Source organism: Microplitis mediator, chromosome 8 (assembly GCF_029852145.1).
Source record: "Microplitis mediator isolate UGA2020A chromosome 8, iyMicMedi2.1, whole genome shotgun sequence".
Classification (NCBI taxonomy): domain Eukaryota; kingdom Metazoa; phylum Arthropoda; class Insecta; order Hymenoptera; family Braconidae; genus Microplitis; species Microplitis mediator.
Genome location: NC_079976.1, coordinates 16,259,166 through 16,285,198, shown reverse-complemented (window position 1 = coordinate 16,285,198; position 26,033 = coordinate 16,259,166). Strand labels below are relative to the sequence as shown.

Genomic DNA, 26,033 nt, shown 5'->3' with positions numbered 1-26,033 from the left:
GTCAGCAGCAACGTTGCAACCTCCTCAACAAAATTTTTCATCCTATCGTCCTCAAAATAATAGGGCGCGAAATTCAAATAACACGAGTAACAACGGTAGTTTTAACGTCACACCGCGCTCGTATAGTGAAGCTACTGCTGGTCGAAACTTAGACCAAGATTTCTGTCACAATTGTGGACAAAATGGTCACACATTTCAGCAGTGTAACAACATTAGAGTTGATGTCTGCAATTTTTGTCTTAGAGCAGGTCATATTAAACAAAACTGCTTTCAAGCAAACGGTGGTCCACCCAACAATGGGTTTAACCAAAATTTTAATTCCCGTCGGTCGAATGGTCCTGCCCGAATAAATTATAATAATAGAAATAATTATAATAATAATTCAAATGTAAATAGAAATAATTATAATAATAATTCATATGTAAATAAAAATAATTTTAGTCAAAATCGTGGGCAATCTAATTTTAAAAACGCTAACAGATCAAACCCGAATTTTATCCCGAGTAATTTTAGAGTAAATGATAACCGCAATGATAGCGGTAATCAGTTTCATGATAATAATCGGGCAATTTCTAATTCTCAAGGCGAAAATAATGTAAATAATAATCGTAATAATAACCACTCTAATTGCGTCGAAGTTCAGCCGACCAGTGCTGGCGATGCCAGTTACCCTCAGTCGTCAAAAAACTAATCTCGCCCTCCTATTCCCCGAGGAGAAAGGGCGCGAAATCCAGAAAATCGGTTAAACGAATAAGAAGGGGAAATCGAAGCCCCAGTAATTATCGCGCGCACCAAATCTGGTTAAACAAACCAAATAAATTTAAAAGAAATTCTGTAAATACTTTAAATAAAAATTCTGAACCTGACGGCGTCTTAGTGAGTACTGTCGGTTCGGTCGAAAATTTATATTATGAAAATTTAGTAAATAAAAACTCGGAACCTGACGGCGTCTTAGTGAGTACTGTCGGTCCGGTGGAAACTAGTAGTTATGAAAATGTCGTAAATAAAACTTTGGGACCAGACGGCGTCTTAGTGAGTACCGTCGGCCCGATGAAAGAAATTTATAATAAAAATTCAGTAAATGTAAAATTCGGTAAATGAAGTTTATGATAGTAATTTGGTAAATACAAATTCAACTAGACCTGACGGCGTCTTAGAATTGAGTACTGTCGGTCCAGTTGTTCTAACCAGTGGTGAGCAAGTAGGCGATATTATATTAGAAAGTCAAAGTTTAAATTTCACTGGCTCTGATATATTTAATGATAATAAATTTGAGACTGAGATCGATTTAATCGACCTACGCAACCCAGTTACGGCCGAAAATAATTCTAATCCAGAAGTAGATGATTTGATTAGTTTCGAGAATGAGGATGATATTAGTAGTAGTGATAGAATAGAGAATAGGAGTGTCGAGGAAGACACTTTCTCGGAATTTTGTAAAATATACGATAACGTCAACGGTTTATCGGTTTTTAATAACTTGTCTGTCTTGAATGAAGATTGCCCTATTTTAAATAATTTATTTGTTTTAAATACTGACGAAATTAATCGATGGGAAGGCTTGAGGGAAGAAGCACAGCCCACGGTTAATTTACTAGATTCTAATAATTTTATTGAAGATATTTATGAAAATTTTGATCGAGATAATTCTTATGAAATTCCTCTAAATCTTTTGGAAGATTTTGAAGTTAGTGATTTTATTGAGTCAATTGGTTCTGATGAATCTGAGGAACCAGGTTCCGTTAATGTTCCTGGGGTGCCATATTTATGTGGATTGGAGCCACTTGAAAATAATGAGGAGACCGAAGAGACGTGGGAGGAAGAATTGGATCCAGGTTATGAACCTGAAGATCCCGCGTTAACTGACTCTCCACCATCTTGTCCTTCATCCCCACGCGCGTCGTATTTACCGGACATATTTAAAGATAAAATATTACCCTCACGTATCGCGAATCGTATTGCATCTCGGACCAAATTTTATTCCGGTACTGGTCCAGCACCACCTATGATTACAGCACGAATACCTGTATCTATTTGGATATTCGGGGTGTAAGTAAACGGTATAATTGATACGGGAAGTGAAAGGTCCTATATCAATCGGCGAGTTTATGACCAAATACGTGAGCTAAGCTCTGGTCAATTACAATCAGACGATACGAACCATCGGGGAGTTCTTCTCGCGAACCACACCGAATGCAAAACTATCGGCGGGGCTCCATTCATTATTCAAATTAGTACAATAGCCGGAGAGCAATATTTGAGTGTCCTCGAGGACCTGAGCTATTCAGTAGTCCTGGGCATGGACTTCGCTCTTCAGTTTGGGTTATTGATAGATTGTGCAGCTAAAACTTGGAAATTTAAAGGCACTGATGAAAGTTATCCTTTTCAATTAATAAATTGTAATGATAATAAAACCCGTTGTCAATCACTAACTTCTGATCAACAAAAGGATTTCGATGAATTTTTAAAATCGGAAATGTCAAAATTCGCGGAGTTACCGAACCAAGGTTTAACTGACCTCGTGCAGCATACGATCACTTTACAGCCGGGAATAAAACCCATACAAATCCGTCCATATCGGCGTAGTCCTGTTATATCGGCGGAATTAAATGAACAAATAGACGAGCTGCTCGAGAAGGGTTATATAAGGCCCAGTAACAGTTTCTGGTCGTGTTCTCCGGTCATGGTGACCAAAGCCTCAGGTGATTGGCGTTTTTGCGTCGATTATCGACCAATCAACAAATATACTATTTTACCCGCTCACCCTCTTCTAAATATGCTACGTATTCTAAGTGCTTTGCATGATGCGAAATATATAACTACGATGGACCTCAAGGAGGCGTTCCATCAAGTTTTAATGGCACCGGAGTCCATTCCTTACACTGCCTTCTCCGTAGAGGGTAGGGGGCAATTTGAATGGGTTCGTATGCCTTATGGGCTCGCGGGTGCACCATCAACGTTTCAAAAGGCGATGGATAAGCTCCGCGAACGGTTTGTAGATAGAGTACACAAAAGAAATTTACCAAGGTCTTGGATAGATAAAGTTTTCGCGTATCTGGATGACTGGGTAATAATAAGCGAGACCTATAGTGAACATAAGGCTATCTTAACTCTTGTCTTTGAAATATTTCGCGAGGCTGGATTATTAATAAATCCACGTAAATGTAAATTCGCGAGATCTGAGGTGAAATTTCTTGGTTTTATAGTAGATAGAGAGGGTCTACGACCTGACCTTGAAAAAATCGCACCCATTGCGAATTTTCCGCGTCCAACGACTAGAAAACAGGTACGCAGTGTCTGCGGATTAGTAAACTGGTACCATAGGCATTTGCAAAACGTCGCGAAGGTCCAATGACCTCTAAATAAATTATGTAGCGTAAATACTGAGTGGAAGTGGGGAGATGAGGAAGAAAAGGCTTTCCAAGATCTTAAACAAGCTCTTGTTAACGCGAAACCTTTGGCAGTACCTCAGCCAAATCTTCCATATTATTTATACACCGATGCGAGTGATACGGGTCTAGGCGCGTTCTTGGTTCAAAAGGAACCAGATACCGGGAAAGAGTTTCTTATAATGTTTAAGTAGACCGTTGCGAGGTGCCGAAACACGCTATACTACAACCGAGAAAGAGTGTTTGGCGGTTGTATGGGCCGTAAGAAAATTACGATGTTATCCAGAAGGATTTCCGTTTGTTGTGGTTACTGACCACGCTTCGTTAAAATGGCTCCATACCTTAAAAAACCCGAACGGTAGGCTTGCCCGTTGGGCAATGGAACTTTTGGCCCACCAGATCACGATTGAACACCGTCGTGGGACCGAGAACGAAGGCCCGGATGCCTTATCGCGCTTATACGAGGACCAGGAGCCCGTGGAGTGGTCCGAAGTCCTCGATGAAATTAAAAATAAAGGTGTAGATTTTGTACATATTCAAGTTCGCTCGTGGTACGACGTGAAGAAAGCAAATGTTAGAAAATACCCGGAAAATTTTGTTGATTGGCGAATAAATAATGAGGATAAACTAGAATACTATAAACTCGATTATTTAAAAGAATGTATAGATGATCAAGACGCGTGGAAATTGGTTTTAACTGAAAACGAGATTCCCGATATTTTGAAAGCAAACCATGATGTGCCAGACGCGGGACATTTGGGTCGCGATAAAATGTACCATCGGATACGTACACGTTATTATTGGCCTGGTATGTATCGCGATGTAGGCGAGTACGTAGATAATTGTGAGACATGTAAAAAGGTCAAATATAAATAGACCTCGTCTCAAGCGCCGATGCGCACGCGACAACCAATTGAACCCTGGGCCATAGTTGCAGCTGAAGTGACTGGCCCATTTCCGCGATCTAAAACTGGCTATCAATATGTGTTAATTGTACAAGACCTATATACGCGTTTTATTGAGGTCTTTAGACTTCGTAAACAGACTGGATTAAATGTCAAGAAAAGTTTTCGTCGCGTTTTTTCACGTTGGGGATACCCTCTATTTTTAATCAAAGATAATGGAAAAGAATTCATTAATCATGAGATTAAAGATTATTTAAAAGAAACGGGAATAAAATCTGTACCTACAGCGATCGCGCACCCGCAAAGTAACCCGGTTGAAAGAATTAACCGCACTCTTAAACCAATGATACGGGCATTTATTTCGAAAGATCAGACGTCGTGGGATGAGCACTTAGGTGAATTCCAGCTCGCCTATAATAGTAGTTACCATGCTTCATTACATATGTCGCCATATTATTTGGTTCATGGTAAAGAACCACGGCTGTCGGGTAAAATAACCGAACTAGAAATAGATGACTTAGATTCAGATGATAATTCATGGCGCGATCGGGTAAATCGTCTTGATCAGTTGCGACATAAAATCGAAGCTATAATGAAAATAGAAAGTGAGAAACAAGCCGGATATCATGATAAGGGACTTAAGGAGCCACCTAAATTACAAGTGGGTGATTCGGTATATTACCCAAACCGGAAGTTGAGTAAGAAAATCGATAAATATTCGTCTAGTTTGGCTAACAAATTCTTGGGGCCAGCCATTGTCAATAAAATCATCAGCCCTTTAGTTGTTGAGTTAAAATCAGATACTGGGAAAATTTTGGGCAATCATTATGTACCTGATTTAAAATTGCCCAGGCGCAGTCAGAGGCTGATGAAAACCGTTTAATTTGGTTCAGAGAGACGTACGGGACCGTCGGGTCCAAGAAAGGATGGCCCGAGAGCCAGAATTTTTCCGCGACGCAACACATTGTCGTACTGTCATGCGTCGTGAACGGAAAAATGCCTTCATCGCTAAGAGGTTACGTTTGGGGCTGCCACTCCCGCCATCTTACCGACCACGTCCACCACGCCCGGAGGTCGGCGAGCCAGCTGTGCCCAGAAGAGGACCCGTGCCCTGCCACACTGTGGTCGCTCCAACAGCACGACCAGATCCTTCTGCAAGGTGGCGAAGGCGCTGTACCTTAGCCCAAGCTGTTGAAAAGTTGGAGGGTCGTCCATCACCAGCCCGGCACGTACAGCCGTTTTACGTGCCCCCCACACGGCCGTCATCATCAACTGAGGTCACTAAAGCCCTCAACCGGACCCACTGGGATTTGTTGGGAGACGAAGTTCTCACCCCAGCTGAAGCAGAAGAGCTGGCTACGTACATGCCCGTAACTCCCGCACCCGGGCTGGTGATAGTAGCGCCCGCAGAGGACTTGATCCTGCCTAAGCCAGGGACAGAAAAGGATCCCTTAGCCGAGGACGGAGAGGAAACGGACGACCAGTCGGAAGGTTCCGACCTACTCATTATAGATGAGGAGGTGGTCGTTGACCCAGCTGAACCCGCACGTTTAGCGGAAGAGTGATTTGTTTACTTGCCAAAACTTATATGAGTTAATAAACTTTTCACTACCATCCAATTTACTTGTCAAAATTTCTTTAATTTGCCCTTTTCAGCTTCCGAGCCCCAATCTCAAGTCTGGCGACGGGGAGTGTAACCGTGCAACGGCAACTTTAAGACGTGAGAGTGCGGCTCTCTCGCCTCCATTCGTTCTCTCTCTCTTTCTCGTATAGTTTCCTCGTTTACGAGTTCAGCTGAGTCTTGGCGGTAATCTCAGCGCAGCAGATATTCGAAAATTGGTCACTGCGCATAATTGGGAGGGGTCAACACGAGGTGCTGACCCGAGACAGTAAATCAGGAGACGACACTTGAGCTCTAGTGCGCCCACTGATCAGTCACTCTTTTTCTCGCATTACTTTGCAAATTCTTTAAGTATATTTTAAATTTAATTCAGTGAATTTTGAGAGTTTTCTTTTTGCTGTGTGGTTAAATAAAACCAAGTGCAACAGTGTCGTTGGATACTCATCTACAAGGACCCGTTTGTCGTCGAGCCTGGACTCTATCTACTCCTAGGACACTACAACTGGACCAGGAAGATGGAGCGTCGACCGATTCCTGCAATAAGTCCCGATATTTGCTCGCCTATATATATATATATATATATATTCTATAATGTTTTGCGTATAAATTCTCTCTCTTCAACGTGATTAATTATTCCTCATACTCTCACTCGTTACCAATAAATTCCCGCGCCTTTCGAGTCGACGAATTCCTTTGGATTATTTGTAAAGTATATAAAATCACATTAGTATTAAGTCAAAGGGGTAACTGTACAAAATAAGGGATTGGGTTAAATAAAATATATAAATCAAATTTACATCAAGCATTTAATCTTAATCATCACCAGAGTCCCGTAGATTTTAAGTTTATTTTCAGCCGCGTGTCCGGCTCAGGACGAGCCGACTCACCCCCGAGAATATCAAGTTCCCGATTCCGGAACCAGCGATAATCGACTTAAATCGATAATTTAATAACTAAGTTCGGGAATTATAAATTAACAGTGGTTCGTGGCTGCTAGACACGAGCAGTCAGGGCCCACCGTTATAATACCTTACAGAATTTAAAATACCTTTACGGATTATATGCAAAAATAAAAAAAATCGTAACTTAAACTCAAATTCCAATCATCTTGATCAGCTATTCCTAAAAATTCAAAATTTCCACGCTAAGATTCAAAATGCTTTTAAATCGTCCGTTTCTTTCAACCAAAAAAAAAAATTTTTTTTTTTTTTTTTTGCATATAAAAGCTAAAGTTTCAAATATACTTCCCTCTTCCTCTCTTCTTTTTTTTGTTTGAATACCCCTAAGTAAAAGCATCAATTATCGACAGGTGTCCAATTATTGATACCCTATCCTATTTTAAAATATGTTTAATTACCTACTTTATTAATAATGATCGCATACATTTTTAAACAATCTATTTAATTTAAGAAATTGAAAAAAAAATTATTGTTAGTGAAAAATATTAATTATTCATTAAAAATAATTCAGTCGTGTCCATCGGAACAGCTTGTGAGCGTCAATTTCCTTAATTATTGCGGTTAGAAAAGCGGTCTTTTGAAACAGTGATTTACACTATTTTTTTTTTTCCATCTAATTGCATTAACTTTTTCCTTATAAATAAATAAAATATAAATTCGGGTAACTTATTTTATTGCTTTAAATTAATTAGTAATTTTAATTTATTATTATATAAAAAAAATGAATCTGTTTAGTTAAAAGACTAAATACGTCAATATGGAAAATAAAATTTTATAATATAAATTATTAATGTTTTTTTTTTCTCTTTTTTTTTTTTTTTGAAAAAAAAAATGGAATTTCAATTTTGTATCTTACAGTGTCAGTAATTGGTACTTTTACCTTATTTCCCTTCTAATATTCCATTTCCTTACTTTTACAAATCAAAATTCTTCTAATAAAATTTAAAAGCATAAATTTTCGTATACTAATCCAAAGCAGAAGTCCAACTAAAATATTTTGGACAACCAGGGGAAAAATAATTCCTAAAAAAAAATTCCTCTTTTTTTTTTTGAATATCTTTGTCTACACCAACCAAAATTTAATCTCTATCTATTTCCTCTAGCAATTTCCCACTATGTTCATCATCATTTTAATTTAAAAAAAAATTTTTTTTTATCAGTATTATTATATTATTTTTTTCTTTTAGCACTATGTTTCAACAGGGCGTAACCTTGGATGAGTTCTGCCGGCGTCACGCGTCCCTATACGTAAGTTCCGATATTTGGACATCTTTAATCAACAAAAGAAAACAAAAATTTTTCTTTCGTTGTTTATTTTAATTATTTTATCTCTTTCCTAGATTATCCTCCGGATCGTAGCGTACTTACGGATGCTCATGGACCCGCAGCCCCCAACTTGCGGTGTGTGGCTATGCGATCAAATTTAGACGTTAGTCCGGTCACGCCTTCCTCCCCACGAGCGCTATGAGCCGGAGGGCTCATTGGTTCGGACTCGGGCGTTTTTTTATGCCCGTACCCTGAGTGCCCCGTTGCGGTCGTTCCGGTCTCCGGATATACACACCTTTTGGCAACTTTGGCCCGAACTGGAGAAGATCGCCATCCGTAAGATCATCGCCGAGCAGTAAGTATCTGTTTTAATTTTCTCTATCTTTTCTCTTTTCCCCTCCATATATTTTTAACTTTTAATTTCGTTTCTAGGCTTTCGTCGGAAGCGCCGCCTACCCTTCCCGACGTAGTTGCGTAGGAATTTATCATCCGGGCGACCTGGGCCTCATCAAGGAAATTCCCAATGTTACTAAATACAAACCGGATAAACTTTTCGAAAAAAAAAATTTTATTTTTATTATTAACTATTATAAGCATTTTGTTCAAGCTATACATTTTAACGTGTCATTCAGTAAAAATCGTCAAGTATGACATGTATGGTTCTACGAAGTAGAGTTTAATTTATTTTCAAATGAACGATAGAAAAAAAATCAAATCCCAAACTGTTTCAAACAATGAAATATAATAATTATATAAATCAAATTTTCTTATATAAAATAATATTAATTTATATTAAATTCAATACTTTTTTATAAAGTCAAAGTAATTTTTTTGATAATTCTTCTATTAATGAATAAAATTTAACGCCTTAAATATTAATGAAGCTAATATTAAAGAGTAAAAGAAATTCAATAAATATAAAGTGTATTTTTATACACTTCATAAAGTTTATATTTTTGTTTCGTAAATTTTAGTATACTTCAGTGAAAATATTTATTATTTACATTAATAATAAATACGTTCTAAGAGTTATTTACTTAAATTTATTTCATTAATTTAATCTGCTAAGCATTAATAAAATATGTGTAGGACCATTTTTTAAAATTTACCGTTTAAACAATAATAAACATTAAAGTTTTCATTATAAATATTAAACTAATACTTTGTTCATTTTATTATTTGAAAGTAATTTTCGTAAGCTGAACATCATATATTCCAGTTTCAGCTACTAATTTTTACAGATGCATTTTTTTTTTTTTTTTTTGACAAGTGTCTTGTAGTTTTTTTCTTTTTTCTAAGGTTTAAGTAGTAATTTTAAATAGTCAAGCAGTATATTTCAACGATTCACTGTTAATTATAGCAGTTTAACATTAAAATCATAATTTTACTGATTGAAACGACATTAGTTATTGAGCATAACATAAGTAATTACAAGTTGAACTTCAATTATTGTTAATCATTTTTTTCTCGTGTATTATCTTTTTTTTTTTATACATATTTTTTTTATATTAATAGTTATGCCTTTCTGTTATAATACTCCGAGAGAGAAAAAAAAAATAGTTAAGGTGCTATTTATCTATCGATTTATAATTAGATTTACTGGATTCTTCTCTCAGTGTATTAAATTTATACTTCAAATATCAATTGATTATTAAAAATATAGTTGAGGTATCTTTTTTTTTTCTAGAATTTCCTAGTCGCACATTCCAGATTTCCCTCTGGGTGCAGCCAAATATAAAAATGGATATGTAAATTAAAGTTTTACGCTATTATAATTACTTAATATTATTATATTCTTATAGTGGAGTACATTTATAATTAAATTAATAGAAATTTTTATTTAATGATCTATGTCAAACTCTTCAGTTAATTAATTTGAAAATCATGATAATCTTATTGATAAATTTTATATTTTTGAATTTTTACAGAGTCGCTCGAAATCGCTGATTTTATTGCACATCTTCATTATTGAGCTGTTCTATTATTTACTTTTATATTATCAAATTACAATTACTCATCATTTTTTTTTTTGAAATTGTGAAAGAAATTCTCCAGCTAAATAATAACGTCAAGATTGTTGTAGATTGTCACTACGCAACATCTACATGTATTTATTATCCTATTCTAAAGAGGGAAAAAAAATTTGAATACTACAATTTTTGTAGCTATAAAAAAAAATTTAATTTTCCATTGATAAATGGCAATTTAATATTGTTGGGAATTTAGGTATGGTAATCGTGAATCTATTTATTAAAATACGCGCTCTAAGGTATGTCCTCACTCGTAAGAGATTTAGCTTATTCTTTTAATATTATTTAACACTGAGGTCCACCAACCTCTCCTCTTTTTGTATAACAAAGATCTCTAAGTTCAAAATATATGAGTGCAAATGAAGAAAAACATATTGCCTTGCATTTACTTGGAATCTCTCATCGACCCGAGTACCTAAGGTCATAAAATTTGATTCATGCTAGCTTTCTTTTCCTTAAGTAAACATATACATATTTTGAACTCAACTTAAATATATATACTACGACTTAAATGCAACACTGTTCGAAATAATATTTCGAACAGAATATTTAGTAAAGAGAAATAATTAAATAAAGTATATATAGTGATAAGGATTGATTTTTGTACAGAGAATCCAACAAATATTTATGCAAGTCACCTATTTACCATTTTCAATTTTTTTCGTGTTTGTAAATACTGCTTTTTTTTTTATAACAAAAATTTGAATCTCTTATTTCTAAATTTTTTTTTTATATCCTTGGGTACCACTTTTTATTATAGATTTTTTTTTTTTTTTCGTATATTTGGGTACCACTTTTCTTATGAATATGTTTCAATTTTCAGTATACATCTTTATATATTAATATGTACGTTCTACTAATTTTTGTTCCTCTATGTATATCAGATTTTTAATATAACTAATAGCCATTTGTAATATATAACGATCCTGGCTTGAAATTAGTATACAAATATACCAATTTTTGGTCAAAAATAACCTGTAACTTAAAATTTTGAGCATTATTCCTTTCTTCGTGTAAAACAAAACCCCACGTAGTTTCGTTCGATTCTTCTAGTAATTGCTTTAACTATCTTTTGCTCGAACGCATACAATTAAGCTTCGATCTCTCATAAATGGTCTCTTAATCTCGTTGTAAATATCTCTTATTACCGAATTCCAAAGCGAAAGAATAATAACTACATTTGTTGAATTAGAGGATAAACTAATTGGATCTGGTGCAGGTGTTGGTAATTTTAACAATTAAAAATTATACACTTTTTAGGTAAATTAAATTAACTATTTATTTACACTTTGTACAGAATTATTGTGAGAAATAATTATAATTATTAGCGAATTCAACTTTATTAATACGCGAGAGCGAATGCAACGCAATAAGCACGTATAAAAGCAACACGTGGTAGTTTGCGGTTAAACTCACGGAAATTACTTTAAGTAATTTATTAAGAGCGGATGACAATTTATTTACATCCAATAAATAGCAGCCTTGATATACTGACTAAGTATTGAATATAATTCAGCACAAGATTTAGTTTAATAACTCAAGAAAGCGTTTTGGAAACAAAGCGGTTTTAGAACACGAGGTGAACTTTTGAAGAGCACGTTGTGAATTAATGAGGAAACGTCGTAAAGTGAAAGCTCACAACGGTTTCTTTATGACGTCAGAGCGGTAGACCAATAAGAAAATTAATAGCCGACGCTGACGAAATTTCAGCCAATAGCGAAAATCCACGTAGCTTGTAGAAATCTTGAGCCAATGAGTGCTTTTCATGTCGCAACTCTTTTGTTCAAAGTTGGAACTAATTATTCAAATGATGGAGTTTCCTCATTGGCCAAGATTTCGCGCGTAAGTTCAAATATCGAAGGTGCTGCCGACCTATTGGTGAGGCTCGGCGTTCTCAGGTGGTAGCGAATTGGGTCTTGACTGAACATTCTCCCCAGCGCTGGCGACGGTGTCGACAGGATTGTCGTCTGGAGAGTGAACTGGCAGCACGCACAGTTTAGCGATTGGTCTAACAAGTTCAGTGGTAGCGGTCTTCAGGGTGACGACTCGAGTCAACCCATCTCGTCCTGGATGTAATGCGAGTACTCTAGCGAGTGGCCGTTTCGATGGTGGGAACCTCTCATCAGTCAGCAGGACTAATGAGCCCACTTTGATGATATTAGATGGATGATGCCACTTTGATATTGATTGGTGTCGTTGTAAGTACTCAGACGACCATCTTGTCCAAAATGTCTGGAACATTTGTTGTAATTGTTGCCAGCGTGACAACGTAGCGGTATTGTTTTCCAGTAGCGAAGGTCCTGGCACAGCGATTAGAGGTTCACCGATGAGAAAGTGTCCAGGAGTCAAAGCGGTTAAGTCTGCAGGATCTTCGGATAGCGGAGCGATCGGTCTTGAATTGAGCACAGCTTCAATCTGTGTTAGCACTGTAGCGAGTTGGTCGTAAGTCAATAGCGATTCACCAATAGTTCGAATGAGATGGAACTTGATTGACTTGACGGCTGCTTCCCACTTGCCACCAAAGTGGGGAGCACTTGGCGGGTTGAACTTCCAGTCTGTGCCATCTGTAGCGAGTAAATACTGAAGTTCCCGTAGCTGTCTCGATCCTGCTGCGAATTCTTTCTTTAGCGTAGCGTCTGCTCCTACAAAATTTGTACCACAGTCCGAGTATAGGGTACTGCAGGCGCCTCTCCTACTAGTAAATCTTCTGAATGCTGCGACGAAAGCGTCAGTAGAATAGTCGGTGACAATTTCAATGTGTATAGCGGATGTAGCGAGACATATAAAAACAGCGATCCAACCTTTATAGGTTTTCGCACCTCGACCTTGAAATGTCTTCAGTGTTACTGGCCCAGCGTAGTCTATCCCCGTGTGTAAGAATGCTTTCGATGGTCTTACACGAGCGGATGGCAATTGTCCCATTAGTTGTTGTGCACGAACACCTCTATGTCTCGTGCACACGACGCAGCGAAGAATGTGAGACCTGACTGGAACACGCCCACCTTCTATCCAGACAGATCTCCGTAGATCAGCGAGAGTCAATTGAGTTCCCCCATGGAATGTTTTTCGGTGCGAATGTTCAATGAGTAGCGTACTTAAGCGTGATGATCGTGGTAAAATAGCTGGATTTTTTTGATCATCATCCAGTAGCGAATTCTTCAAGCGACCGCCGACTCTGAGTACTCCATTGTAGTCGACGTAGGGAATCAATTTAGCGAGACGATGATTTCGATGTAGAGAATCACCATCCTTCAGTAGTTTCAGCTCTTGCGAATAATACTGACTTTGCGTATACTTGATCAGCAAAATCTTAGCGAGTTCTAGGTCAACTGTAGAGAGTGGTGTGGCCAGTGTGGACTGTGGCACTTTTTTAAATTTAGCGATGGCACGTAGGCAGATTCCAAGCGTGCGAAGTAGTGGTGACAACTTAGAGAATTTATCCAATAGCGTATGTAGCGGGTGTGAATCTGCCTTGTAGATGGTAAAAACCAGACCTGGACGTTCTTCAAGATGTGATACCGTCTGAGTAGGGATGTCAAAAGATGGCCAGTTTTCTTTTGATTGACTGAGCCACTTAGGTCTCGTCCACCATAGCGAATGTTGTTCCAGTTTAGCTGCTGTTAAACCTCTTGAAGCGCAGTCAGCTGGGTTAAGTTTCCCAGGAACAAAATCCCAGTTGACACTTGGTAGCGATTCCTGAATCTTGGTAACTCTGTTGCGAATGTAGACCTTCCATCTAGCGGGGTTGTTTCGTATCCACGTAAAGGATACAGCGGAGTCTGTCCACATGAAGATTGGTACTTTTTCAAGTTTCAAGACTGTTTTTACGTAGAGTACCAGTTGAGCGAGTAATACAGCGGCATTGAGCTCCATTCTTGGTATAGATATTGGTTTCAGTGGTGCAACTTGTGTTTTGGCACACACTAGCGAAATATTGGAGCTTCCAGTAGCGTCAGTAACCTTTAAGTAGACGACAGCAGCCATAGCAAGTTGAGAAGCGTCAGAGAATCCATGTAATTCAATCGATACACCAGTTCTTACATGATTCCAGCGAGGTATCTGAATCTTCGAGATCTGATGTAGTTCATCTCGAAACAAATTCCACTCTTGAAGCAGCAACGGTGATAGCGTAGCATCCCAATCGAAGTTCTGCAGCCACAGCTTCTGCATGAACATCTTGGCTCTTACGATGATAGGTGCCAAAAACCCAAGCGGGTAGAACAAGCGAGCAATTTAAGATAAAATTGTGCGTTTAGTAGTTGGAGATGCTTCTGGTAGCGAATCACCGAACTGGAATTTATCTTAAGTAGAATACCAGGTTAATCTGAGCACTTTTACTGTAGTATCCCCAAGTTCTCGTGGTGTATCTTCTTGGGTTTCCACTGGAGCGACTTTAGACAATAATTCTGTTGAATTAGTTGCCCATTTTGCAAGCGGGAAGCATCCTGCGGCACACATATTTTTTGTGTCGAGAGCAACTTGAATTGCCTCAGCGAGTTCATCTGCGCCTCCATAGATGTCATTAACGTAGCGGGTGTTTGTCAGCGGTTCAACAGCTTTTGGAAATTTATTTCCTTCATCTTCAGCGAGTTGTAAAAGTGCTCTTCCAGCGAGATATGGAGCTGATGTTGTTCCATACGTAACCGTAGCGAGTGCAAATACTGTTGGTAGGTCCTCTTCGTCAAACCAGAGTATGCACTGTAGATGATGATCTTCCTTGTCAACTGCAATCTGACGAAACATCTTAGTTACGTCAGTAGCGAATAGATAACGGTGACAGCAAATTCGAATCAGTACATCACTGATGTCAACTTGTATCTTGGGGCCAACATGAAGTATCTCGTTGATTGATACGCCTGATGTTGTTTTCCATGACCCATTGAATACCACTCTGAGCTTGGTAATAGTACTCTGTTCTTTAAGAACCCCATGATGGGGCAACATGTAGCTGTTTGGTGGTAAATCCTTTAATTTTACGCGTCTCATGTGTCCCAAGTCTTCATATTCTTTCAAGAAGTCGTAGTATAACTTCTTGTAGATTGGATCATTATCCAGACGTTTGCGAAGACGTAGTAAAGCGTATTGCGCAGCTCGTAGCGAGTCACCCAGTTGACTTGGAGAAGATTTAAGCGGCAAGCGAACGACATATCGACCATCAGTCTGTCTGTAGTGTGTATTGACAAAGTGTTGTTCACACTTTTCTTCATCTTCATTGTAGTGTATAGCGAATTCTGTCTGTGATTCTTCTTGGTACCAAAACTTGCTCAGCAAGTCTTGTAATTGATCATCAACAGTGACATGATGACCATAAGCTGTTAATTTTGATGTAGCGGTGTCCACAGATCCATAGATGATCCAGCCAAGCGTCGTTGACTGAGCGATTGGGTCATTGGTATTACCCTTCCTTATTTTAGCGTTGATTATGTGTGCAGCTGGTGCTGCACCCAGAATGATGTCAATAGGTCGAGATGTCAAGAAGTCTGGATCAGCGAGTTGCAGACCTTTTATATGCGGCCATTTCTTGTTGGTTAGCGTGAATGACGGCAAGTTCACCGTCAATAGAGCAAGCACATGAGCTTGGATAGTAATAGAAGCGGAACTATGTAGCGAATGCAGCGACACCTGGCATGATCCAAGTGAGTGTCCAGCTGACACATTACCAATCCCTCGTAATGGTATAGCTGCCTTGTTTAGCGGTATATCCAACTTCTTAATTAGCGAATGCGTCACAAAGGATAACTCCGATCCTCGATCAATAAGTACACGGGCAGTACATGTACTTCCTGTTAGCGAATTCAACTTGACAAGCGCGGTAGCGAGTAATACATTGAGCGAATGAGCTGAAAGCAGACTAAGTTAGCGAATTCAAAACAAAAGTTACCAAAACTGGAACTATTTGTTACCTGGAGTCGGTACAGCAGGTTCCTGTACCGATTTAGCGGAAGTCTCATCAATGTGCGTGGACGTGTGATACGGCTTCTGACAGTGTTGACATCTGTCCTTAGTCTTGCAGTCAGCAAAGCGGTGGCGTCCCAAGCAGTTGTAGCAAAGCCGGTAGTGATAGACCATCATCTTCCGGTTTTGTGGCGTCGCCTGTTGGTAGGTTGGGCAAAACAACACAAAATGTTTTTGCTTGCATATCGGACACAGTCCTGGTTCACTCGTCTTCTCTTTCGGAGTGAAAGCGTTGTAACTAGCCCCTTCTCTTGACGTAGATGCCTTGGAGAGGGGAGCGGATCTACTGGTGGCGCCTCCTGTCTTGCCAGTAGCGGCAGACCTAGAGTAAGTTTTTGATGCTGGTGGTCTTTCAGTTCCTGCCTTTGATTGAGCTGAGGGAGCTCTTGCGCCAACGCCAGAATTTTCCCAAGCACGTACTTTTGCCTTCAGCATGTCGTGCAGCTGCTTGTAGGTCGGGAACTCGTTAGAGAGTCCTAGCGAGGCCATCCACTCCACACGAAGGTCTTCTGGCAAACAGTGTACCGTCAAGCGAATCAAAAATGGATCAGAATCGCTAATTGGTACTCCCAGAGCAGCGATGGCGTCCAGCGACTTCTTATTAGCGAGTAACAAGGCGTCAAGTTCGGCAGCGGAGTGGCCAGTTAGCGGTTGTCGGTACAGTATTTCATCGACATGCATGTCGAGTAATCTGCGTGGGTTTGTGTAGCGAGTGTTCAATAATTCCCAAGCCGATTGGAACGCATTATCAGTGACTTGTATGTTGGCGATTAACGAAGCGGCTTCCCCTTTAACCTGAGTTTTTTCAGGTAGTGCATTTTTTGCGCGCCAGTAAGCGAGTCTTCATGGATGACCAGAGAGGTGAACAGGTCCTTGAATGAGTCCCATTCGTCGTATGTTCCCTGGAAAGTTGGTAGCTTGATTTGGGGCAAGTTGGTTTTGTGCGCGCCTCCAAAATATGCGGTTTGATCATGATTGACCGCATGGGCATCATGAACAGGTTCTGGAGCGGGTTTCGCAGCGGTGAGTCTCACCAGAAGCTCCGTGTAGACTTGACTAGCGGTACCAAATGCGTTGCCAGTATGGTATTCGTTTGCAACGATCTCTGGAATATCCTCGAAAAGTCTCTCATGAGTTGTGTTGAAGCGAGACCACAAATCATTGAGGAAAGCGAGTTCAGCGTCGATAACGGGTGCACCTTGGGTAGCGAGAATGGCGTCGGTCAAGCGAGTAGACATATTGCGCATCGTGTCGATGCGGTTCATTTGAAGAGCGACTTGGGCTTCGGCGGCCATCTTGATTGCACGACACTCACAAAATGGACGCGACAAGTGAAAACCGACGCTAAGTTTTCGATCTTAAAATTCGAATTGTCTTTATTACACCGGTGTGTAATATCGGTCACCACGGGCAGCACTCTAGCAGTGCTCAGCAATGCCCACGGCACTTAGCGATTTCACTGCACAAAAAACTGGTCACTCACTTTTTTCTCACAATTTTTTAGATGTTTTAATTTTAATAATTTTTAATTGTTAAAAACCACACCAAATCCGGCTCGATGGACCAAATGTTGAATTAGAGGATAAACTAATTGGATCTGGTGCAGGTGTTGGTAATTTTAACAATTAAAAATTATACACTTTTTAGGTAAATTAAATTCACTATTTATTTACACTTTGTACAGAATTATTGTGAGAAATAATTATAATTATTAGCGAATTCAACTTTATTAATACGCGAGAGCGAATGCAACGCAATAAGCACGTATAAAAGCAACACGTAGTAGTTTGCGGTTAAACTCACGGAAATTACTTTAAGTAATTTATTAAGAGCGGATGACAATTTATTTACATCCAATAAATAGCAGCCTTGATATACTGACTAAGTATTGAATATAATTCAGAACAAGATTTAGTTTAATAACTCAAGAAAGCGTTTTGGAAACAAAGCGGTTTTAGAACACGAGGTGAACTTTTGAAGAGCACGTTGTGAATTAATGAGGAAACGTCGTAAAGTGAAAGCTCACAACGGTTTCTTTATGACGTCAGAGCGGTAGATCAATAAGAAAATTAATAGCCGACGCTGACGAAATTTCAGCCAATAGCGAAAATCCACGTAGCTTGTAGAAATCTTGAGCCAATGAGTGCTTTTCATGTCGCAACTCTTTTATTCAAAGTTGGAACTAATTATTCAAATAATGGAGTTTCCTCATTGGCCAAGATTTCGCGCGTAAGTTCAAATATCGAAGGTGCTGCCGACCTATTGGTGAAGCTCGGCGTTCTCAGGTGGTAGCGAATTGGGTCTTGACTGAACAACATTCGAGTCCCGATTCTCGTCGCTGCTGCATATGGTTCATAACAAGTAACCCGTGCTTTGTGTTTCATATCGTTATCTGAGTTACGGATAATAACAAGACTATTTTACTGCAGGTAAGGTTATTTTCTATCAATTTATTCCATACTTCCCTGTTTTACTACTTATCTTTTCTTTTATTTATTTATTTATTATCTTTTCCAAAATATTTTTGCTTCCTTTCGCTGATGTTAACGAAATCACCCGTATGGAAATACCATATACTGTCGATAATATATATATATATTAAAAAAAAAATATGGTAAATAACTGAACATATATGGCGGCAAAATTATTAATATTGATTAATATATGATTTATCATATATAATAATCTATACGTTTAATATTATAATAATCCATATCATCCATAATATATGTGATTATATACATGTGATATTGTATCAAGAATTATATGTCCTCTTTATATATTAATTTATAACGCAAAATATATGTTTCATCTTATAAATTAATTTATAATTTCAATTTATAGCTTGAATTCCGAGTTTTGTATTTGTGCAAATATACACAAATATATATCTATAAAAATATATATTTACATACATTCACACAAGTATATGTGAACATATATCTATACAACTATACATTTACATGTATAGATTTTATATGTCAGTCATATAATTAAACCATATATCTTATCATATAACTTAAGGTATAGTATAAAATATTATAAGCACTATTTATAAGTTAGCATATAAAAAAAAATATTTTACCGATATATATGTTGCAAATCATAAAATCATATAATATTTCGGCAAAATCTTGTATATGGCTCCATATATGACTTCCTACAATTCCATATAATTTATCATATATTTGAATTATACCGAAGCTCATATATTGTCTTTTCATACGGGCATGCACACCTATATATTAAAATTCGTTATTCATTAACCCTCTCGTGAAAATTGTTGAAAGGAGAGAAGGAGAAAAAAAAATCAGGAGAAAAATCAGAAAAAAGATTTAGTTATTCATTATTTTCTCTCTTCTTTTTTTTTTTGCGAAATAATTTTATCTAATTACTCCTTTCAAAATTAGTAAAAATAGAGATTTAATACCTCTGCCTCCTTCTTTTTCAGATTACCCCTACGAATGAGAAGAAGAGAAAGAGAAAGAAGAAGAAGTGAGAGAAAGAGAAAAAAAAAATCATGCCGAATTTTGTTTCAATGCGTATTTTCGACAGTCGCGTGGTCCATCTCTCGGTGGATGTAAGTATTCTAAGTTTTCCTTCTTGACTTAAGACCCTGCCCCTTAATTTACCCTTATTCTCTTCTTTTTTTTTTTTTTTCAGGACACCCGGCGACTCGTGGCTATCTTGGGCTTCTTGTGCCAGGCCTGTTTTCCGCCGTTAACGGCCTTGGACTTCTTAGATGAGATGAGCGACATTGCCGGCATTCCCGATATTCTTTCCGGTCTTTATTATTTCTTTGAAGGTATTAATGACGTGCGCATCCGACGGTATACGCAAGCCCGGATCACACTTGAGGAATATAATCGACCTTCTTATTATCCGAGTGACTTGAGCCCTGTTGAAAATTTATTATATTCCATCTGGCTCCTTTTACATTCCCTTGTCTAACCAATTTATTATCAGTTGTTCAAGTTTTTCTTTTCTTTTCTTCCTTTTTTTTTTGTGTTCGAATAATTTACCGCCATATTAATAATAACGTTTCCTACTGTTATTTCCCTTTTTCCTCCTCCTTTTTGTTTTATATAAATATATAAAAAGGAAGAAAAAAAAAAATTTATATGTACATGTATGTGTCCGAGGGACGTAAGTATCTTAACGAGAGAGGAAAAAAAAATCTATAATTTAAAAGCCATACTGATTAATAATAAAATATACTCAGTGAAATGTAAGATATTTATTACGACTTTTAATTTGTTTTATCCATATGTAAAAAAAATATAACTAACCATCCCTTTTTCGTTGGCCTCCGAATAAGTTTTTTTTTCTAAAAAAAAGGTACATCTAGAGAAAATTATATACATTTTTCAAAAGGACTTGAAGAGTGCAAATCCGGTAAGATTAAAAAAAAATTTTGCTCTCAAGTATTCAAGCAAAACTTATGCACTGCAGACGTACATTTCCTTCGAGTATACTAGCTATTAACTATCGTTTTTTTTTCAAAAATAATAATAAATGTTGCCCATAATAATTAACATTATTATGTTTATAAAAGTTCACTATTATTACTATATAATTTATTCTTGTTAGGTAATAGAGAAAGAGAAGAGAAAAAAATATAATAATAATAATTATCCAGATCTATTGTAATTTAACTAATATTTTTTTTGAAAATGCTCTAATTATAATAATAAACACAGTATTTCCCGACAAACAACAAAAAAAAATTCCAATTAATATTAAATATTTCCTTTTTTTTTTTTTTTTTCTAGATAACGTCGAGATTTTCCTATGCATCATACCAGAATACTCAGCCTGTACGGTTTTCCTATTTGTTCAGTTCCCAGAAAAATGTAATATAATAACTCGTTAAGCGTGTACCGTGCTTTATTTTAGAATTCGATAGCAAAATCTACAGGTATTATTTTTAATGCAAAAAAATTTTCTAGTATTAAATAAGTAAAAATTATCAACAGCAGTAATAACCCAATAATAATTCAAAATATCCCCAAGACAAAACAAATGATATTAATTATTATTATTATTCCTTTTACTATAGAATACGTTTTAATAACATTTCTCGATGAGTGATGCCCTTATCTATTGTACCCATATCCCATTACCGAATTCCTTTTGGCTTTATTCAGATTCAACTCACAACGCTGCCCGCAACAAGTCTTGACTGCTGCATCAATTGCGATCATAAATTTACAATACAAGTATATATGTAAAAAAAAAAATTATTCATTCCTGCTGAGTGAAATAATAATAAAAAATTTTTTTTCAACGTTCTCTGTTCAGTGCTACAGTGATACCAGTTGGTGCGACCAGGTTTTCTGTTATGACCAGAGTAGAGATCACAAAAAAATTAATAATAATAATGATAATGAGATAAAGACGAAATTATTCATAAATATAAAAGAACGTAGAAACAACTAATAAAAATACTGAGATCCCTCGGATAAAGATATGTCTATGTATATAAAAGATGCATATATATATTTTTATTGGTTGACAATTCGTACAATAAGTAACTTAAAACACAATAAATTAAAACAGTATGCCTGTATATATGTATATGCGTATTAAGGCTTATCGTGTTATGACCAGAGTGGAGAACACAGAAGTCTCAATATCAAATTTCATCGTACTCCGATATAAGAAACAATCGCGGCACATAAGCAGTGGTATTGTCACCACAGTAGCCCACTCCTGGAAGGAGGACAATACGCGTAACGATGAGATCTAGAGCGGTGAGAGCTGTGTGTGTTCTTCTATATTCAAATGTAATTTTTGTTTATTGAGAGTAACGATACGGTATTATTATTACAGTAACAAACACAGCGAACACATCAAAATTACAATTATAACTTGTATCACCTAACGAGGTAAACTCTGAAAACACTTCACACAAAAACCGATTCCCCATGAATACATTCATCACGTTTAATAAAACACTAAACCGTAGTCGCAACTGAGCTAAGGTTATGATAATTAAATACTACTAATATACTAAATCTATCGGTAGGAAACTATATATATCAATAAGAACCAGTGCCCGAGTGCCTGCATATACACATAAAAGAAACACATACACATGTTCTCTTGACTATCTGAAAAACAATTTCATAAAGATATAACATAATAGTTAATTCAACATGCACATGTATATCCATATATATGCATGCTTAATTGAGATTATCAAAAACCCTAGAGAAAAGGACCTTTAAACGGTTATTATACTACAAATTGCATTTATCATTAGAGGATCATTATTATTAATAATATAATAGTAAGAATAACTTAACAAGTAAATTCTTTTAAAAAAATATATAATAAATTAAATAAGGATAGTTTGAATAATAACTCGATTAGAGAAAAATAAATTCATATACATCTATTGATATGTGCAAGTGTGCTCCATGTCGGCACTTCCGTTTGCAGAAGGGGAAAGGGGGCAAGAGTCCCAAGTCAACGACTAAGATTAATAAACATCAGTATTAGTTCTTGATTTCTTATTTCTTTATTACCGCAGCCGAGTGATTCATAAGCTTAAACCTTCGGTTCTGACATCGCGCTTGTTTATTTTACCAAGCGACTCCCCTACCACCTCTGGTGATAAGTAGTACTCCTCAAGGTGTCACCCTTCCATCCGTGACCCAAGGGTCAAGCTTCAATGACGCGTGCCGTGGTACCAGTACGGATGAGGCTATTACTTGACCAATCAAGTGCCCTCATTTTAATCACCAACAACTCTTTTTCTTTTTCTGCTCCCGACCACGATCGGTGGTCGCCCTACCACCTAGAACTCTTTTCCTTCTTTTCTTTTTCACGATATTACTCCTCGGACCCACTATTTTGGGTACTCTCGTAGGGGTCTAACAATTCTTTTACCACCTTTGGTACCAAGCGGTGTCTCCTAGATGACACCCTTTCATCTATCAATTTGGAAGTTAAACCAAGATAACTTATGTCATCAAGGACAAATCTATATTTAATTGACCAAGGTGATCGTTTCCAGAACCTTCTTACGCCAAATTATACAATTTCTCACTTCTCAGAGGGATGTCAATTCCTTCAAGTAACTGTTATTCAAATTAGAGATATGAAAAGGACAACTCGAATTTAAATAATTAAAAAGATAAATTAAATATCAATTATACTTCTTTTTCTGTTTTGTTTTTTTCTCCTTGAGTTAATCTCTATTTATCCTTGGCTACTGTACGTACAGGAAATGAATCACTAGCGGAGAAGTGCTCAGAAGTCACCAGAGACCCAAAAAGAAAACTAAATGCTGATAAGACTTGCAGTTTCTTTTATTACAAGAGAAGAGGGGGCAGTCACAGCGTATGACATTTCCCCTCGATTTTAGTCTATATAAACTCGCGGTTTTTCAGTCCAGCGGGTTGTTCTCGGTTCGGTCCAGTCGAGTCTAAGCCTCTGTCGCGATTTAACATCTTCGCTCGCCTCTTTTAAAATGTTATTCTGTAAACCCCTCAACGATTTAAATATTATTAATCCACGCAATCAACCTAGAGGTACTAATCAAACAGAATTTAAACGTGGAATCTTTACCTCGGTTTTCATACGGTCGGCAATAACTGAACGCTCTTCCAACCAACAACAACTTAATTGTACAACAGAATCTGAATAAACTTCATATAATCAACTGTAAGTTCTCAAGCTTGTTTATTATTTTTAAAACAATTCTTCATACTGATTACTATTTCATACTCATTACCGTAACGACGAGGTCTCCGTCGCCCGAGTAAAGGACTTAAGTGTCTTGACTCAAAATAAGAGACTGTGTTGTATGTTAGACGTAACATTTTCCCCATTGTTTAAAGAAAAATAAATTGGTGTTTAGTGCCAGTGGTGTATTTAACTGTTAAGACCATTTCAGCGATTTACTTTACAACTTGTGTTCCTACAAGTACGATATTTTGAAATCTGAACATCTTGTAAGGTAATAATTATCTTTTCTTTGCTTTAAACTCTATAATAACTTAAAATTCTCTACGAAATTCAAGATTAAAATGTCTTTAACTATCCATTTTTCCAATTTTTAACTTCGAATTTTTTTCATTTTTCTTGTAATTGCTAAATTATTATACCCTTCAGATAAAGAAAAAGCAATTCTAAGTATCTATTGATAAAAAAAAAAATTCTCATTTCCCAAAATATTTTCTTTACCGCACAATTAAGAAAAATTTTATATCTTTCCTTTACTAGAGGGAAAGGAAACAAAAATAAATTTCAAACAAAATTTTTCCAACTTTTAGTTCATCACCCCCAAATTTAGAATTTCCTTAATAATTTAAAAATTACCTTTAAAAATTTAACTGTTATCCCTTCAATTCGAGCAGTAACTGTAACTGCTTAGAAATGGATTACGCTTACATCTACTTTATAAACTTGAATCCTTCATCGCCCATTTATTCCCCCTTTTTTTTCGGATGACAAAGTAAATTTTATCCATTCTCTAGTTATCTATTTTTTTTTTCAGATTATTAACTACCGAAATATGTCGGATTTTGTTTCGATGCGAGCTTTTAACCATCGTGTGCTTCATCTTCCACGAATTGTGAGTATTTGTGTTTACCTCCTATATAATTTTGCAACATGTCCTTAAATATTTCTTTCCTTTTCAGATCCTTGAACAGCTTAGGGATACCCTATGGTACCTGTGCCGTGCCCGCTACCTGCCGATTGTGGGTTTAACTTTCCTGGATGACGTATCCTGCCTCACCGGGTTACAACTTCCAGTTATTCTCAAGGACCTTTTCACCACCCTCACTCGCGTAGTTGCGGTGCGGAGAAGGCGGTGGATTCGGGCCGATATTGCCCTGGAGGAATGCCACCACCCCTACCACTACTAAGGTGACCTGAGCCCAGTTCGAAATCTTCTAACCAATATCCAGGACTTACTTGATAGAACCGCCTAGTTTTTCCTTCCTCTCTCGTTTAATAATTTTTCGCACCCGTGATCATTGTAATGAATCTATTTATAACAATAAAAATTATACATAGCTCGTTACCTACTATTATTAATAAAATTTAATAGTTTTATAATAATATTTTTTTTCTTGTACCCCTTTTTTTTCGAAAAGATTTATAGTTTATACTTTTCTCGTTCTGCTTAATTAACATTTTACTTACTATAACCATTCCAATCGTACCTGTTCGCATGCTGCGAGAAAGAAAAAAAATAGTGAGTTTAACAAGGGAAAAAGATCTAATGTGTACATTTCCCATTTATTTGTAAGGTTGATTCCTTTTTTTTTTCAATATAATGTGGGTAAGTTACAACCTATACTACAATATCATTTTTTCCTTTACTCAACTATATAATTACTACCTTAATTTGTTACTATGCCCACGATATAGATGCGAATAACACCTATCTCTGCCACGCATTGACTTTAATTAAAAGGGAAGAAAATATGGGTTCACGAATGAGGAAAATAAGAGAGACATCAACAACCGACCAAACCTAATGAGGAGAAAAAAAAATACTGGGGAGAAAGGGGATGAATTTCAAGCCTGTATTGCGAAGGAAAGGGTGAGGGAGGTAAAATCCCGCAAGATCGGTAAGTTATTTAATTTTTCTATTCCTCTTTTCCAGACCAAGTTAATCATATTTAAAAAAATTTTATTTAGATGAACTGGACTGTCGTCACTCATCAACTCTGGAACCGTGTGTACCGAGGATGATCAATCTGCAACGTTACACTATCCACAACCAGTCGTATAGTAGCTAATTAATTATCATCGCTACTTACCACTATCACTTACATCTGTCCTCATAATAACTTTATCTTTATAATAGTATACATTCTTTTTCTTATTTATTCCCCGCTCAACTTTATTAAATATCCGTGGAATTATGCACAGTCATTCATAATTTA

The 26,033-nt window shown here is 36.8% G+C and overlaps 2 protein-coding genes across 2 annotated transcripts; both read right to left on the bottom strand.

Annotated features, from left to right (window-relative positions):
- Positions 1-12,042: 12,042 nt before the first annotated feature.
- LOC130673826 (uncharacterized) lies at positions 12,043-14,346 on the bottom strand. Its single transcript, XM_057479035.1, has one exon. It carries the CDS (start codon positions 14,344-14,346, stop codon positions 12,043-12,045), a length of 2,304 nt encoding a protein of 767 aa, XP_057335018.1.
- A 126-nt stretch (positions 14,347-14,472) lies between these two features.
- Positions 14,473-16,806, bottom strand: LOC130673825 (uncharacterized). The gene is made up of 2 exons (XM_057479034.1): positions 16,074-16,806; positions 14,473-16,010 (listed from the first exon to the last, which is right to left on the bottom strand). The coding sequence occupies exons 1-2, from the start codon at positions 16,804-16,806 to the stop codon at positions 14,473-14,475; spliced, it is 2,271 nt and encodes a 756-aa protein (XP_057335017.1).
- Positions 16,807-26,033: the final 9,227 nt, after the last annotated feature.